This window comes from Mizuhopecten yessoensis, unplaced genomic scaffold (genome assembly GCF_002113885.1).
Source record: "Mizuhopecten yessoensis strain PY_sf001 unplaced genomic scaffold, ASM211388v2 scaffold10651, whole genome shotgun sequence".
Taxonomy (NCBI): domain Eukaryota; kingdom Metazoa; phylum Mollusca; class Bivalvia; order Pectinida; family Pectinidae; genus Mizuhopecten; species Mizuhopecten yessoensis.
Window position 1 is genome coordinate 1,510,787 of NW_018408653.1, and position 15,881 is coordinate 1,526,667.

Consider the following 15,881-nt stretch of genomic DNA (forward strand, 5'->3'; position numbering starts at 1 on the left):
TCCCCCCCCCCCCCCCCCTTTTAGGAAATCCTGGATCCGCCCCTGGAATGCCACCCCCGATGATTATATAAATCATCAGGTGGCATGTTAACCGAAAGTCGATCTAAACCCCAAAAACATGTAAAATTACTCTGAACACCTCAGTTAAATTTAGGTCCAAATATAGCTGTAACAAATTCTCGGGTCTCTAGCTGTGTTACAAAGTAGTTCTTGGAGGCCATGCAGCAATCGTCAACATCAGGAGTTCCCCCAGGGAACCGTAATTGGGCCTCTTTGGTTTTTGGTCTTTATTACCTACCTTCCTGTAAAAATTAAGGTTCACCATTCCTCGACTGTTTACGAACCACTGCCAGCTATAACGAACGCTTCTCATATTTGTGGACTCTGCGCAAAAAGTGCGACAATATACATCAAGGAATTATACAATTGATATGAACGACTTGAAGTATTTTGCACACTGATTTAAACATATTTTATTTGCATCAAAATATACATTGGGATTGGGCACAAGTTTTCTAACTTAAATAAAGCCCTTCCCCAATAAGAGGTTACAAGATGACATATATATGTGTGCAAGGTTCTTTAGTTTACTAGTTTTTATTATTATCAATATATAATTAGCTTTCCAAAACCCTTTGAATCTCAACTGAAACTTAAACTGGGATCTCTTTCATAAATGAATCTTCTAAAACTAAAATTAATTATCTGTTCATTTTATTTTTAAACTATCAAAGTGAAATTAGAGTTGGTCTCGCAACTTTAGAAATTAGAACTCAGAAATTTTTACAACGCACATTGAGTCGTCACACTCAGTCCCAAATCCGACTAGAGCCGACCGCGCTGAAATCTTTGATATTTTGTCGTGATTTTACATTGCAAATGTAGTGTAATTCTTGACTCTCGTCACATCCCGGCATCAGCCGAGGTTAGCCGAATAAACCGAGAAGTGACGAATCATTTATTACGTACGCATTATTTGGCTACGTCATAGCAAGTCCCGATTTGATTGGCTCAAAATGCTCACACCTTCGAGAAAAAAGGTGAAGGTCGAGGAGTCATAATGGCTTCATTATTTTGAGAGTAGGTAGAAGAGAATGGCATTTTCAACCACCACTCGTCGTAACTTATTCAAATGTATGTGCCGAACGACAAATAGGAAAACACTGACAACTCAGGTTTGTAAATGGAATGTACTGATCTTGTGATTGAAACATTTGTTTACTTAAGTGTTGGTGTATCTGACACAGGTCTTCATTTGATCGCAATAACAACAGCTGATTCGAGCCTCAGTGTTGTCACGTTTTTTGAGTGAAACTTTTACAACTAGAATGTCCTCCTGCTATTAACCCATGTTTTAGTTGTTTCCAAGTTATATATGTTCGAGTCATTCCAGGCGTAATATACATATATGTCCTTCATGTACATACATGATACTACCGTTCCTGACCATGCCCATCCATCAAAGCAGATGCCGATGACAATAAAGGCATATACTCTCAGTAACAGTTACTGTAACATGTCAATGTTTTTTTTTGTGGGAACGAACCCGTCTATTGATGGATATCACTACATGTAGTTTCTGTAACACTTCAAAGTCTGATATTTGAATGACTGGCGCGGGAGAAAAGCAATGGCATGGTCAATATCTCGTTCCAGGCCTAATCGTACACATGTTTGTTCACGTGATGTTTTGATCGACATTTTTTGCATTTAAGGTAAACAACTTTATTACACCAAAGGAGTATATTACATTTGTAACGTTATGAAAGCAGTGTTACTTGTTTCTTTATAATTCTTTCATCAGACATTCACAATTTGTTACATATGTTACAATAAAAATTGTACTGTTGAATGAATAACAGGAGAACGAAAAGAAAATGATAATTTAGGTCCTAGGATTCTTGAAATTCGTTTTCAAGCCAGCAGTGATAAGAAAGTGCAGGGTCCATCATTGTATTTATAAAATTTAATTTTTTTAGTGATTTATATGATCATTAGTGTCTGGACACTTGAGTGGGTTTTTTTGCTTCACTACCGAGTAGTTTGGTTATCCAGCAGACATTGATTCCTGGAAACAAGACTCCAGCATTTTTATATCAAGCTCATCAACTGATATTGCTTCTTGGATGGCAATCTACTGTGCAGTTTGTCCATGTTTAGCATGTTGTATTTATAACCATATACTGAGAGTTACTCCAGTGTCAGTCTACTTCAAATGTTTTAAATGAAGGCAAATTTACTCTATTCATTCTAAGGAGGGAGTTTCTATATGCACAGTATACTTTCTTTGAAGGAGAATTGTCAAACATCTGTTTAAATGGACAGTACTTCTCTCCTATTGCAGACTTTTATAAAGAATAATTAAAAAAAAGGGTTTAAAACCAAATCATATCAATGTCATTTGAAGAATTGAATAGGTAATGTGAAGGAGTGTTTCAAGCATCACATTGACAAGAGTGAGTTTTTTACATATATTTTAAAATCAAAAGTTAATTTTACTGGGTTACGACTTCTGTTGAGGTGAAATTGTGATTTTATGGACCTAATGAGAGATACTAACCAAGACAAGTTTAATATCACTTTTCAGGTCTGTATATAAAAGCAGTACCACACATTCACAAAAATAAAGCTCCTTACTTGTTATGTTAGATATGAGATTAATTATAAAACAAGATACAGATAGAATGAAAAAAAATGTCAGAAGAAAAGAACTCCTTTTGGCAGAAAGTGTTTTGATGTTACAATGAATTGAAGTGACATTATGTAGAGAATATTAATCTACTGTTTCTAAAAATACAATGTAGGGAGATCAAATTCACATTCTGAAATGAGGACCCACATGTGATCATGTCTTTACCAATCAGATTTCAGGAAATGTATTCTTCATTACAGTTTTATTTTCATTTGGTACATAATATACAGTTCAGATGCACCTTAATGTTGTCTTTGTCTCAATTACAGACTGACATGTTAAAGTTTGGCTTCATGTTTGATATTGATGGTGTCATTGTCCGTGGGAAGAAGTTATTACCATATGTTAAAGAAGCATTCCAGTTACTTACAGACAGATACGGTAACTTCAGGGTCCCAGCTGTGTTTGTTACAAATGCTGGGAACACCCTCCGTCAAGACAAAGCAGAACAGCTCTCCGAATGGCTTGATGTCAAGGTAATAAAGTGTGATAGAAGTATGTGATGGTGCCCCAGTGACATGAATGCTCCTGGTGCTTAGGAAACTCTAGAACGAAAGTTTGCCTTTACTATAGATAAAAATTGCTGCAGTTACATTGCTGTATACCTGTATATATACATTTAAGTAATATGTATTGTATACATAATCAGTTTTTATAGGCAGCACTTCACATTTCGTATGTAGAGTGACTATACTGTTTTAAGAATTGTTTAACTTGAATCAAGTAAAAGTTAAAGACAAATTTAAAAGGGAGTTTGCTTGTTTAATCTTGTCTTTATAAATAAGAATAGAGATGGGGCAATGGTAACAGAGTTCAGGAGAGAACTGTTCCAGATATTTATAGCTTAGACTTCCAACAGTATTCCTACAGTTTATACATGTAAGACTTTTTGTTTCATAATCATATGATAATCCAAAACATTTCCATTGGTGCTTAAATGATATGGTATTAATTTCTAAGAGATCTTCTTCCAATTTTTATTGAAAAACAAAACTTGCAATCAACTAAAACCATAACTTGTGCTCCTTGAAATAAATATTGTATACTTCAATTTGTTATTTTGATATTGAACAGGTGAGTAGTGATCAAGTTGTGATGTCACACAGTCCTCTAAGGATGTTTCCAGAGTTTCACGATAAACATGTACTGGTGTCCGGACAAGGTCCTGTGGTGGAGATAGCACAGAATCTGGGATTCTCAAAAATCACAACGATAGACCAAATACGTCAAGTTTTCCCTAACTTAGACATGGTGGATCACAAGAGAAGGAGATCATCTGTAAGTTTTAGGATTTTCTTGGCCTGCATGTTGGTATCATTTATTATAGTTGACAAAATTGATCATTTAATAAAACCTAATTAATAGTTCAGATTAGTAAGAAAAAAATAACAGCTTCTAAGTTGTAAAGAATATGAAGTTTGAAAAACGTAAATATTTAAAAATTGTATGACTCACAAGCAAACAAGATCATCAGTAACATGTGAATAATTTGGAGCTCAGTATGGAAGAACTTGAATTGACAATCTACAGGAAATATGAGAAAAATGGCAGCTGCAACTTTGTAGCTGGTTAAAAAGGTTTTTGGTAAATGGTATATTTGTAATTTTGTTTTTTTCAGCCTAGAGAAGAAGACATGAGATTATTTCCACCGGTAGAAGGTAGGTATAAAAGTTATAGCTCACACATATAACTATTTATTGAACGGTAAATGTGATAACCCTGTTTCTTTATAATGGGGGGGGGGCGCTATCCAGTCCATAAACTGTCAATGGTCCTAAGTCCTTTGCATTATCAGTAACAAAAATTGACCTGTGCTATGTCCAAACTTTTGCCAATGTTGACCTTTAATGTATTGCTTGACTGTGTTGCTGTTCTCATTAAAATCCAGTTGCTGGCAAAAGTAGCCAGCTATTCATCAACTTTATACAAGCTTTTTTTTCAGAATACATATAGGTCAATATTATAGCATGTGAACAATCAACCGGCTATTCTGTACAAGTCAACTACCTATTTCTAAACTAAGTGAGATCATTATAGATTCAACATTCTTACCTCTCGGTCCATAATATTTTATGTTGGAAAAACAGACCAGTATTTTGTTGTTTAAAAACACAAGTGTTGGATCAAATTTGAAACAATTTGACTTAATTATTCTTCAGCGGTTATTCTGTTCGGTGAACCAGTGAGATGGGAGACCAATCTACAGATCATCATTGACGTTTTACTTACCAATGGTAAACCCATGTTTGCTCCTAGGGAGATTCCATACCCCCACCTACCTGTACTTGCCTGCAACATGGATCTACTATGGATGGCGGAGGCATGCATGCCCAGGTAATAATAAATTCAATAAAGTTTTGGGGTGTCAGAGTGTTGTATACTGTATAACATGAAAAGTTTGTTTTGTATAAACATTCATGGTTTTCATGGTCGCTATTGAACCAAGAAAATGAATACAACAAATTGGAATGATACACGTGTCTACTGTTTGTTAATAGAGGAGTACCACAAAAGTTTGTACCACGAAATAATCTAGATAGCTTCAAACCACGAAGGAAAGTACCCACGAACAGTCATGTAATATAGTATTTGGTAATGATTCTAACAATGGAAGGATGATGAAAGTAATTAACAAAAAGATTGTACTAAAATCACACATTTTAATGTGTTATTCAACTTTCTTTAAAAAATCTATTAAGTAAATATATCTGTTATCAAGAAAGCATTGACATTAGTTGCGTGATGAAATTGGGCACCATAAAAAACATGATCATATCCATGCAAAAATTGTCTGTTCTACCATTTGGTAAAACTAAAAGAAACCACTCTAAAAGATAATATGAAATCTTTGTTGTATTGAATGTAAATGTAAGGATTGAAATTGTCTAAAACATTTATCATGTTATGCAAAACTGTTCCTTTCAAATACATCTTGTGCAACTTGCGAAATGATTGAACAGAACATTTTTGCATACATTATATTCATACTTGTTAAATAGATGCAGTTAAATGTTTAAACAGATGATTAAACGTTTTGCTTTGTTTGTTTACTACAGGTTTGGACATGGCTGTTTCCTCACCTGTTTAGAACATCTATACATGGTGAGATTTCACAAAACTAAAATGTATTCTTTATATCTTGTTAATCCTGTAACTTATGTTTCAGGAGAAAATGTAAGGATTAATAGCTTTCCACATAAACAATCATTACTTTTGCTGAAAATGATTTCCATTTTAGCTTGCTATGGTGTATCATTCAGCGTTTGACTTTTGATTTTAAATACTATGACTTCTAGCTGTGATTTTCTAGTGTGGATTTGGGGCCTTATAAAGGCTCCTTCCCCCAGATAATTTTTGCTGTTTTTTCCCAAAATTAATACAAAAATATCTTTATTTTCTAAAATCATGCTTTTTTGTTGGTGATATTTTCCTTAAATCACAAGACACAGGCCCCTGTGGAAAGGATGAAGAAAATCACTGTTTCTAGTCAAAAATTCGAAATAAATGTGTTATAAAGCATTTCTGGTCAAAGGAATTACGATATTCTATTACATGAGTAGCTAACGACACCACGTGCACCCCCAACCCTATCAGGAGTGAAGAGTCATATATATTACAAATAACATTCATAATTCTGCTAGGTTTGTTTCTAGTTTGTATAACACATTTGTGTGAAAGTAACGTTTGATGCTCTCTCTTTTAGAAAATTACTGGTCGGGAATTAAAGTACACTGGATTGATAGGAAAACCAAGTGGAATCACATATCACCATGCCGACTCTATACTTTGGCACCAGGCCAAGAGCCTGGGAATACATCAACTAGACACACTGTATTGTATAGGGTAAGTCTTGATCAGGGGACAATGGGTTACCCTAAACTAACTTTTGTTTTCAGTCATCAAGTGAAATCTTATGATTTTTACTTTCATAGTACATGTACATATTTAGGGGAAGCTAATAATCAGGTACATTGTGTATGATACAATTTCTTAGTATCACACTTTCAGACAGACAAGACAGTTTTGTATTATCAATATGTATAGCAGACTTTGCTGAAAGAAATGACTTTGACCTACATTATGTTCTGTCAATATCATAATATTGTTTTATTTTCAAATCCAGCATCTGAAACAATATTACTTTATTTATATGCAGTTTATGTTTTCTTTAGGGATAATCCGGAGACAGATATCTATGGTGCTAACTTGTACAACAGATATATAGAGCGACGACAGGAGGAACAAAGGTTAAAGGTCAAAGTGAAGAACACAGCAGGTGGAGTTGCACACCTACAGGACATGGACACAGATGACGACATGGAAGGTCTGGTTCACTACTCGGAGGATTCTGAAACAGGGCGACATTTCGCGCGTAATTGTCATTCAATTCTGGTGTGTACGGGTGTGTATTGCTCCTCGCGGGATTATGTCACCTACGATTCTAGCCAATTGTCCAATCACAATCATCGCGACTTTGTTCTTGATCCAGAACTCAAACAACCCAAAATTGTGACAGCAAACGTGCATGAAGCTGTCAAATTTGTGCTGCAGAAAGAGGGTTTGTCTTGATCACTGCCTAACTATAGGTCACTTTACGTCTGCTCTCCACTGAAACGTTATCAATGTTGCTTTTAATGTGTGTATTGTTAATTCTTGTAAAAGAAAGTCGTGGGAGATTTGTTAAAATAATGTTGATTGTTTTGATTTAATATTTTTTTTCAATTTCAGTTACTTGATCGTGGTTATTCAATAGGTTATATGTTATGTCATACTCTAACAAAGAATTAATTATAATTTTATTGTTTGTACTTCTCTAGATCTGTTTAATTTGTAAAAATATTTTTTATTTATTACAAATATTGAGATTCTGAGGAATATATTTGTTACAGTAGGTCCATTCGTTTAAGCTTGATTGGATTGCCCAGTTTAAACCAATGACCAATCATGACTGAGATGAACAGAATGTTACATGGTCCTAGTACATATTGACCTCTACCTTAATCTTTGAGAGGGCCAAGTATAAAATATATGTTATTAACTAGCCACTGAATAACATTTTAAATAACTGCGTAAGCAATTTATTTGTTTTGTTTATTTTTATTTTACTGTTGAAATTTGTCTCATCCAACAAAGTGTGAAAGTTGCCAAGAATAAGTGTACTGTTCAAAGTGTTTCATGTATTAGAGTTATTCCCCTTTGTTGGAAAGGATGCAGAATAGTTTGACTGCTAATGTATTGTGAACAGAAATAAAGATGTCATGATAGAATTTTTGTATTCAAAGTAATACATACCTGGTATACATGCAGGAAGCAGAGAAATATAATGCACTGACTACCCTACATGATACAAATGTATGTTTAGTGAAAGTGTAGTTAAAAACCTTGGGGGAACCATTGAATTATTTTATTAGGTATAATTTTTGACAAGTTTTTAAACTCAAGTGACAATTCTTACCGGGGTACATGAGTGTGTGACTTGGTGATAAGGAAGAATTCCCTGGAAGCATATTTGTGATAATTGTATGATACTGTACTGGGAAGGGTAAAGATAAAGGCTACATTCGCGTTACCGGTTGAAACGGTACGTGTGGCGCAGAAATTTTCCACGATAAACGAACACACTTGGACCGTTCTATAAGCAGAGCTAAAAATGCACAGTTTCGGAGAATAAAAAACAATGTATCAAGAATATTATGCCCTTCTCTCACGCGTCCACTAAATTACATAACGTATCTTAAAAACTACATGTGACTTGACATTGTTTTAGAAAGAAATAACGCAAACTAGCAATATTCAGCAGTTTAGTTTCGGCCAGGTACGTCTGGACCCCTCAATCTACACGTACCAAATTTTCCTGAGGTCAGCCTCGGTCCAAATCTGTACCTGTCGTTTTCTTTACAGGTTCAACCGGTTCAACCGTTTCAACCGGATACGCGAATGTACCCAAAGTAACAAGCAGAGGTGCAATCTCTTAGTGTTAAAATGATATGACTATTGTAAGCAACATCAAACAAACAGAGGTCTCAGAACCAATCCAGAAATATAAAATACATTGCAATGCTTTTTTCCTGAACTTAACATTAAAATCAATGGATTAAATTTTAAACAGTCAAATATGAGGTTTTGCAGTGAAAATGAAGTTGATATTTTTCTACTGTGTTATTTTCACATTAAACTGACTAGTTAGAAAGCAGGGTTAAGCGTGAAAACTAACATACAATTGGCATTGTCAATGTGATCTTATAATAGCCTGATGTTTTCTTAGTGTGATGTTGCAATACAACATTCCTTGCCTCACCAGTTTTTGGCAAGAGATAGACTAACTGTTCAATGAAGTCCATGTCTTTATAAAGAAAAACAGAATAATCTTGGTTTTACGATGAGGAACATTGATATTTTTCACATGTGTGAATTATAAATATGTATGAAAAATCAGCTCATTTTGATAATGAAATCATTTGTACATTTATTTAAATTCTAAGTCACTTGTTTTTAATAAATTTCTAAGCAGAGGATGGTTTTTGTAAAGATGAAATTTTATTTAATGATTTTTAAGTAATGTTCTGTACTATAGAAATTATATCTTATACAGTGTATTATTATTATTATTCTATTCGTAAAAAGGATTTTCTAGTGATTCTGAACAAATTGCTACGAAGGGTATTTTTATAAATCTTCTTTTCATTCCATCTATCAGTATATCCACATACAGATCAAACTTTGTTTTCTTAGATACTCTGAAAAGGGGTGCCTGAATTTTTGCTTCGTATAAAATTGACTTTTAATAATATAACCTTCCAAATAATATGGAAAGGCATCTTTCAAGAATTGACAATGCATAACAGCACCAATAACTATTGAAGTGTGTATCTTTATGTGTGAGTTCTTAGATTCTGATATTACCTGATGATAAATGCATACAATTCTGATAACCTTGAGCTCATAATGACATTGATACAAATACATCAATAGGAAGAAAAAACATCTTTGACTGTGCCAAAATGGCATATATGTATGCTGTAATGGATGGAATAGCACCAAACATTACAGGATGATTCTTCAATTTTTGTAACAGTCAATTCAATAGATTAATATTCTGTGTAACATTCTACAAGATTTTTTTTCTCTGGCATTTATACTCTAAATGTTTTTATTACATAATTACCATGTTATTCAGTTAATACAGCTACAGATGTATGTATGTCATGTATTATGTGTATATAATAATACATATTACCATATTCAATGGTCATGTCATAGGACTTACCATTTCATAAAACGCTAATGAAATATTGAGTACTTATCACATACTTCTAGATTTTGGAAGTAAATGTTAACTTAATGAAATTAAACATCAAGAATGACCTTGAAAAGTATTCTGAATACAATGTATTCACAAAAAAATAGCAAATTCCTGTCGTTGTTTTACAAATTGTTGTGATAAATAATGTTGTCCTTGACCTTTGAACCTTAAAACATGCACTCATTTGAGTTATTGTCATACTTGACCTTCATGTTAAGTTGGATCAAAATCTGTTAAGAAATGAAATTTCTAGGATGATTGACACTAGAAACCCCTTTTTCGTACTTCCCCAGGGTGATCTCAGGTTTTACTGTATTCAAGCGCCAGTGAAGTCTTAGGTCTACAGCTAGCTCTAGTGGCATAGCTACCATGTGCAATGACTTGTGCAAAAATTGGATACTATTTGTGTTGTAAATGCTCGCATGATTGACCTTTAACCTAGGCCTGTTATACATATGTAGGTGCCCCATATGGTTGCCCTTAATCCTGTTAAAGGTGACCCTTGTAATTGACTTTTGTCCAATTACATGTTTCTAGGCTTCATGTTTCATAACTTGAGATTTTAGATATGATTTAGAAGAAATTTTCACTCTCCATCCTTTATGGCCTGTATTCACAAAGAGGTTAATATGCTCCATCACTCAGTTAATGAATGTGAAATTACCTTGAAATTTTTATATTATCTAATATGTCATAGATAATTTAATAGGTTAATGTAGCTGAGTTTATCATTCCAATATAATGTATATTCAATTTTTATCCAATCATAGAACTTGACAAGTGACAACAAAGATGATTTGAGCACCCACCCTGTTGGAGCATTAGAATGAGATTATAGATACAGGCCCAGTTCTAGTATGATTTATCATACAGTTCTGACAAAGAAAAGGAAACTTAACATGTATATTGTGTGTGTTGTAGTATCAGACATATTGGACCCTATGAGGTCCATAAATACCGGTAACTGAATTTAGTTAGAGGTCTAGTCTATAACAAGATGCATAGTCAGTTTTGATCATTTAAATGTTCATGGGTCTTTTTTGTTGTTGTCTCATGTGATCTTAATTCTTGTTTTACTGCGAGACACTTTAAGAATGAGATGTTAAGCATTGTATGTACAAATTTTTAGACCACACTGTATGTGTGTTGTCTTGGGATAGTGATGACATGAAACTTTCAATAGTTTCACGACGAATACTGTGTCTTACATTTCATTTCCATTTCAAATGGAACATTTTTGAGAAAATTACTAAGAGAAAATATATGGGTTTTGCATAACTTAATCAATTTCATACAATGTCATCTTTATTAATCTGATACTCTTCTGACACAGTAACTACCATGTCATAGTAAAAATCTATATATTATGCAACTTAAAACTATGATTTTAGCTTTGTAGTTATTTTTGTATTAATTAAATAAGTTTGTAGTTTCAGAAATGTATCGCTCCCTTTTAAGATTTATCGGTGCTTTATGCTGAAGTATAGGTAGCACACTTCTTTGGCTGGTGGTCTAACTTGTGGACATCATCATATGATACAGTAGTACATATTACAAAACCTTCTTCACCCAAATTATGATAATCAGGAGCTTTCATCAACATTTAAGAAAAAGTAGCATTTATTGTCGGACATATTAGCTAAAGATATTTTTTTCCATGCATTTTTTGGGTTAAGATACCCTGGAAAAAATCATTCATGTTATCAGAGTTTAAGGAATTGCTCATGGATAATTTTTCCATGTATTTTTTGGGTTTAGATACCCTGGAAAAAATCATTCATGTTATCAGAGTTTAAGGAATTGCTCATGGATAATTTTTCCATGTATTTTTTGGGTTTAGATACCCTGGAAAAAATCATTCATGTTATCAGAGTTTAAGGAATTGCTCATGTCACGCATGTCTATAGTGCTATATACAGATACAGGGGCTGTGGAGTTGTACAAGCCTAGCTTCTCTGGAACCTTCATTGTTCCTCTCCTCGTTTGTTCTCCCCTGTGTATGTGGTATTGTGTGTATTTAAGTGATCACATTATGTAATAATGAACGAAAACATACTCCAAAGAATGCATTGATATTAAATTGGTCCAGTTTGCAGTATTCTTACTATGGTTAAATACATGTACCTGGTACATGTATATGGAAAGCAACTTGATCTTGCAGTCTGAAATAATATTTTCTTACAACAATTAGCATGAGATCAGTATTTATTAAAATCGTGTTACTGTAATATTTGCATGTAAGTTATTGTAAAGTTTCAAAATCTAGAACCCAGAGGCATCACAAATTACTTTTTTCCTATACAAGATGCATGTATCTTGTAATGCAAGATTGCGATACATTCAAAATGCCAAATACCAAATTGAAGATTTATTTTATCACATGACTTCAGAATTAATGCAAATATTTGCCAAAAACGTGTTTTTCTGTGATCACTGTCAAGTCTTAAGCATTACTGTATTGAGATAATGTGGTCAATACAATATAAACGTCATTATGACATCACAATGAATATGGATGCTACACAAGGTAATACACAGATATGACTCGAAGGTAGTCACTGCATCACATGATAGTCATGTGATCATACTCAACATGTGCATTGACAGTTATTGAGAATTACAAGAGATAAAAGCGATTATCATGAGGGGAGGTAATTATATATATAAACATCATTAACAAAACAATTTTTTCATGAAAATATAATTATCAAGCATTTTTCTCTGACAGAACACTCACTGTTCTAGGGTTTTCATGAAATATTATATTCTTGAATATACACCCAAGTATTAGGTAGCTAATTTGAAGTGTCAACTTTAAGACGCTGTTAAGTTAAACATCTCCTATGCATCCTAAGTAAGTTTGCTTTTCAACAGAATCTTCATGGTTCAAGAAAGTGTATTTGTTTTAATTTTGAGAGACATGCTTAGTGGAAGTGTTAATTGACGTGATTGTTATTGTTACGGTATACTACCCATGTAATGGTAAAACCCTATAGTTACACTCCTCAATATAAGGACGTGATCGTATTAGATCCTGTCCCGTCTTTGTTTATTTTCTATACATTGGGTGTTGTCTTTATGAGATCACATTCATAGTTGTTACTATGTATACTTTTAATAGTCTGACACCATGAGTGAGCAAGCAAGACTGTATTTTTACGATATTAAAATTCGTTTTAAGTTATGTACTTTTGACTCGTGTTGATTTTTTCCCCTGTCAACTGTTACAACTTGAACCTAGCTGTTTTATGGTCCAACTGTTAATGTACTATTACATTCAGAACACTTCGGTTTCCTAAAAAATATCTAAAATATAACTGGTTGTGATGAGTGTATTCAGAGCCTCCTAAAGAAATATTGTCACCAAAGTCCAAACTATGATGCCATGCAAAACTCTCACTAATTAATGTTAGCTTTAAATATTGTGATGAGAAAATAACTTATATAGCAGAACCTTCATCAGTGATTGTATGGACACCTGAATTGATTTCAAAGTAAGTCGGAGCTGGAAAAGTTTGGGTCAGAGTTTTTAGGATTGGGTTAGACGTCAGATGTAGGTCTCAGTGATTATATATTTTGCATACCTAGGATATTTGTACATTGTACAACTCTTCGTCTTTCCTTCATATACCCACATGCAAAGTTTGATCATACTTTTAGTTTGTTTGTGCTTTACGTCCTATTAACAGCAATGATCATTGAAGGATGTGGTACTGGAGGAAAGCCGGAGTTCCCAGAGAAAAACCACCGACCTACGGCCAGTACCAGTGACTGCCCCGAGTAGGTCTTTAACCTGCGACCCAGAGTGGAGGGCTAGTGGTAGCAGAATGTCAGACGCCTAAACCACTTGGCCACAGCGGCCCCAAACTTATCCTGATGACAATACAGGAAATAGTGTACCAGAGATGCCCTGTAAACAATATTTCCTTAAATAGGTNTTGGGGCCCCGCCCTGGCCCCAGGGGTTGGGGTAGGAATCCCAATTTTACAATTTTGAAGCCTCATCTACCAAGGATGATTCTGACCAAGTTTGAAAAAAATCCATCCACTGGTTCTTGAGAAGAAGTTGAAAATGTAAAAGTTTACGCACGACGCACGATGCACGACGGACGACGACGGACGAAAAGCAATTAGAATAGGTCACTTGAGCAAAGCTCAGGTGACCTAAAAATAATTTGGTCAGGAAAGAAATGCAATGTATTGGATAGTTGTCGTAATTATTACTTTGTCATTGAGGAAATCCATACAATGTAACCTGTCTAAACCAGATAATGCCTGAAACTGGGATAATTTACTAGTTTATACAGGGTCCAAATATTACAGGTTTATGCAGGGTCAAGATGTTACTCGGTGATAGTAAATATTAACACTTTGAACATACAATGTACAATGCATATTTTTAAACAAATAAATCATTTTAAAGAGAAAATAGTGCAACTGTTTTTAAAAAATCTGTAAAGACAGGGATCTGGATTACACAGGAGCCAGTTTTGACAGGTTATACTGTTAAGTAACTCTGTTTATTGATTTCAAACTGTAGATCAGAAAATTATTTTCTAACACAGGATGTACACGTATTAAGGTTTTCATCACATATTACCTAAGGCAAAAAAACAATAGCCATTTCTTTCAAAATAGTTTCAATTTAAGCACTTGATTTACACATTATTCTTTATAAACATTTATATACAGAAATGTACAAAACATCTGGCAGATCCTCCAATTTACAAGACAAATAGAATCAATTTTATCCAACAATCAAAATCACATATACACTTCTCACTGAAACCTGACTTACTGACACCTAACAAACCTGACAACCTGTAGTACATTCTAAGCGACTGTAAGTCCTCAAATTACCATTTTTTATCGTGACTCTACCAACGCATNGGTAGCAGAATGTCAGACGCCTTAACCACTTGGCCACAGCGGCCCCAAACTTATCCTGATGATAATACAGGAAATAGTGTACCAGAGATGCCCTGTAAACAATATGTCCTTAAATAGGTCATAGTCAACATAGGTGACTCTGACCTAGTTTTTTATGTGACTGTGTTTTCTTGATGTAACCATATACCAAGTTCAATGATCACTGTTGGAGAAATGGAAAGTGGACAAGCATATGGCAAACACTATATGTGCTCTTTGTTGTCTGCACAACAAATTTGGTCAGGAAAAGGAAAGAAATAATTTGGTCAGGAAAAGGAAAGAAATAATTTGGTCAGGAAAGAAATGCAGTGTATTGGATAGTTGTCGTAATTATTACTTTGTCATTGAGGAAATCAATACAATGTAACCTGTCTAAACCAGATAATGCCTGAAACTTGGATAATTTACCAGTTTATACAGGGTCCAAATATTACAGGTTTATGCAGGGTCAAGATGTTACTCTGTGATAGTAAATATTAACACTTTGAACATACAATGCTTATTTTTTAACAAATATATCATTTTAAAGAGAAAATTGGGACTGTTTTTAAAAAGTCTGTAAAGACAGGGATCATGATTACACAGGAGCCAGTTTTGACAGGTTTTACTGTTAAGTAACTCTGTTTATTGATTTCAAACTGTAGATCAGAAAATTATTTTCTTACACAGGATGTACACGTATTAAGTTTTTCATCACATAATACCTAAGGCAAAAAAACAATAGCCATTTCTTACAAAATAGTTTCAATTTATTTCAAGCACTTGAATTACACATTATTTTTTATAAACATTTATATACAGAAATGTGCAAAACATCTGGCAGCATCCTCCAATTTACAAGTCAAATAGAATCAATTTTATCTCACAATCAAAATCACATATACATTTTTCAGTGAAACCTGACTTACTGACACCTTGTTTTACAGACACCGAACAAACCTGACAACCTGTAGTACAT

At 33.9% G+C, this 15,881-nt stretch overlaps 1 protein-coding gene and 1 long non-coding RNA gene across 2 annotated transcripts; both read left to right on the plus strand.

Annotated features, from left to right (window-relative positions):
• The first annotated feature begins 1,038 nt into the window (after nt 1-1,038).
• LOC110461686 (haloacid dehalogenase-like hydrolase domain-containing 5) lies at nt 1,039-8,243 on the plus strand. The gene is made up of 8 exons (XM_021515289.1): nt 1,039-1,175; nt 2,962-3,168; nt 3,767-3,970; nt 4,311-4,350; nt 4,852-5,026; nt 5,749-5,794; nt 6,396-6,535; nt 6,865-8,243. The coding sequence occupies exons 1-8, from the start codon at nt 1,095-1,097 to the stop codon at nt 7,259-7,261; spliced, it is 1,290 nt and encodes a 429-aa protein (XP_021370964.1). The 5' UTR covers nt 1,039-1,094; the 3' UTR covers nt 7,262-8,243.
• Nucleotides 8,244-13,276: 5,033 nt separating this feature from the next.
• On the plus strand, nt 13,277-15,718 carry LOC110461737. The gene is made up of 2 exons (XR_002464170.1): nt 13,277-13,930; nt 15,002-15,718. It is a non-coding gene; the product is annotated as an uncharacterized LOC110461737 (long non-coding RNA).
• The last annotated feature ends 163 nt before the right edge of the window (nt 15,719-15,881 follow it).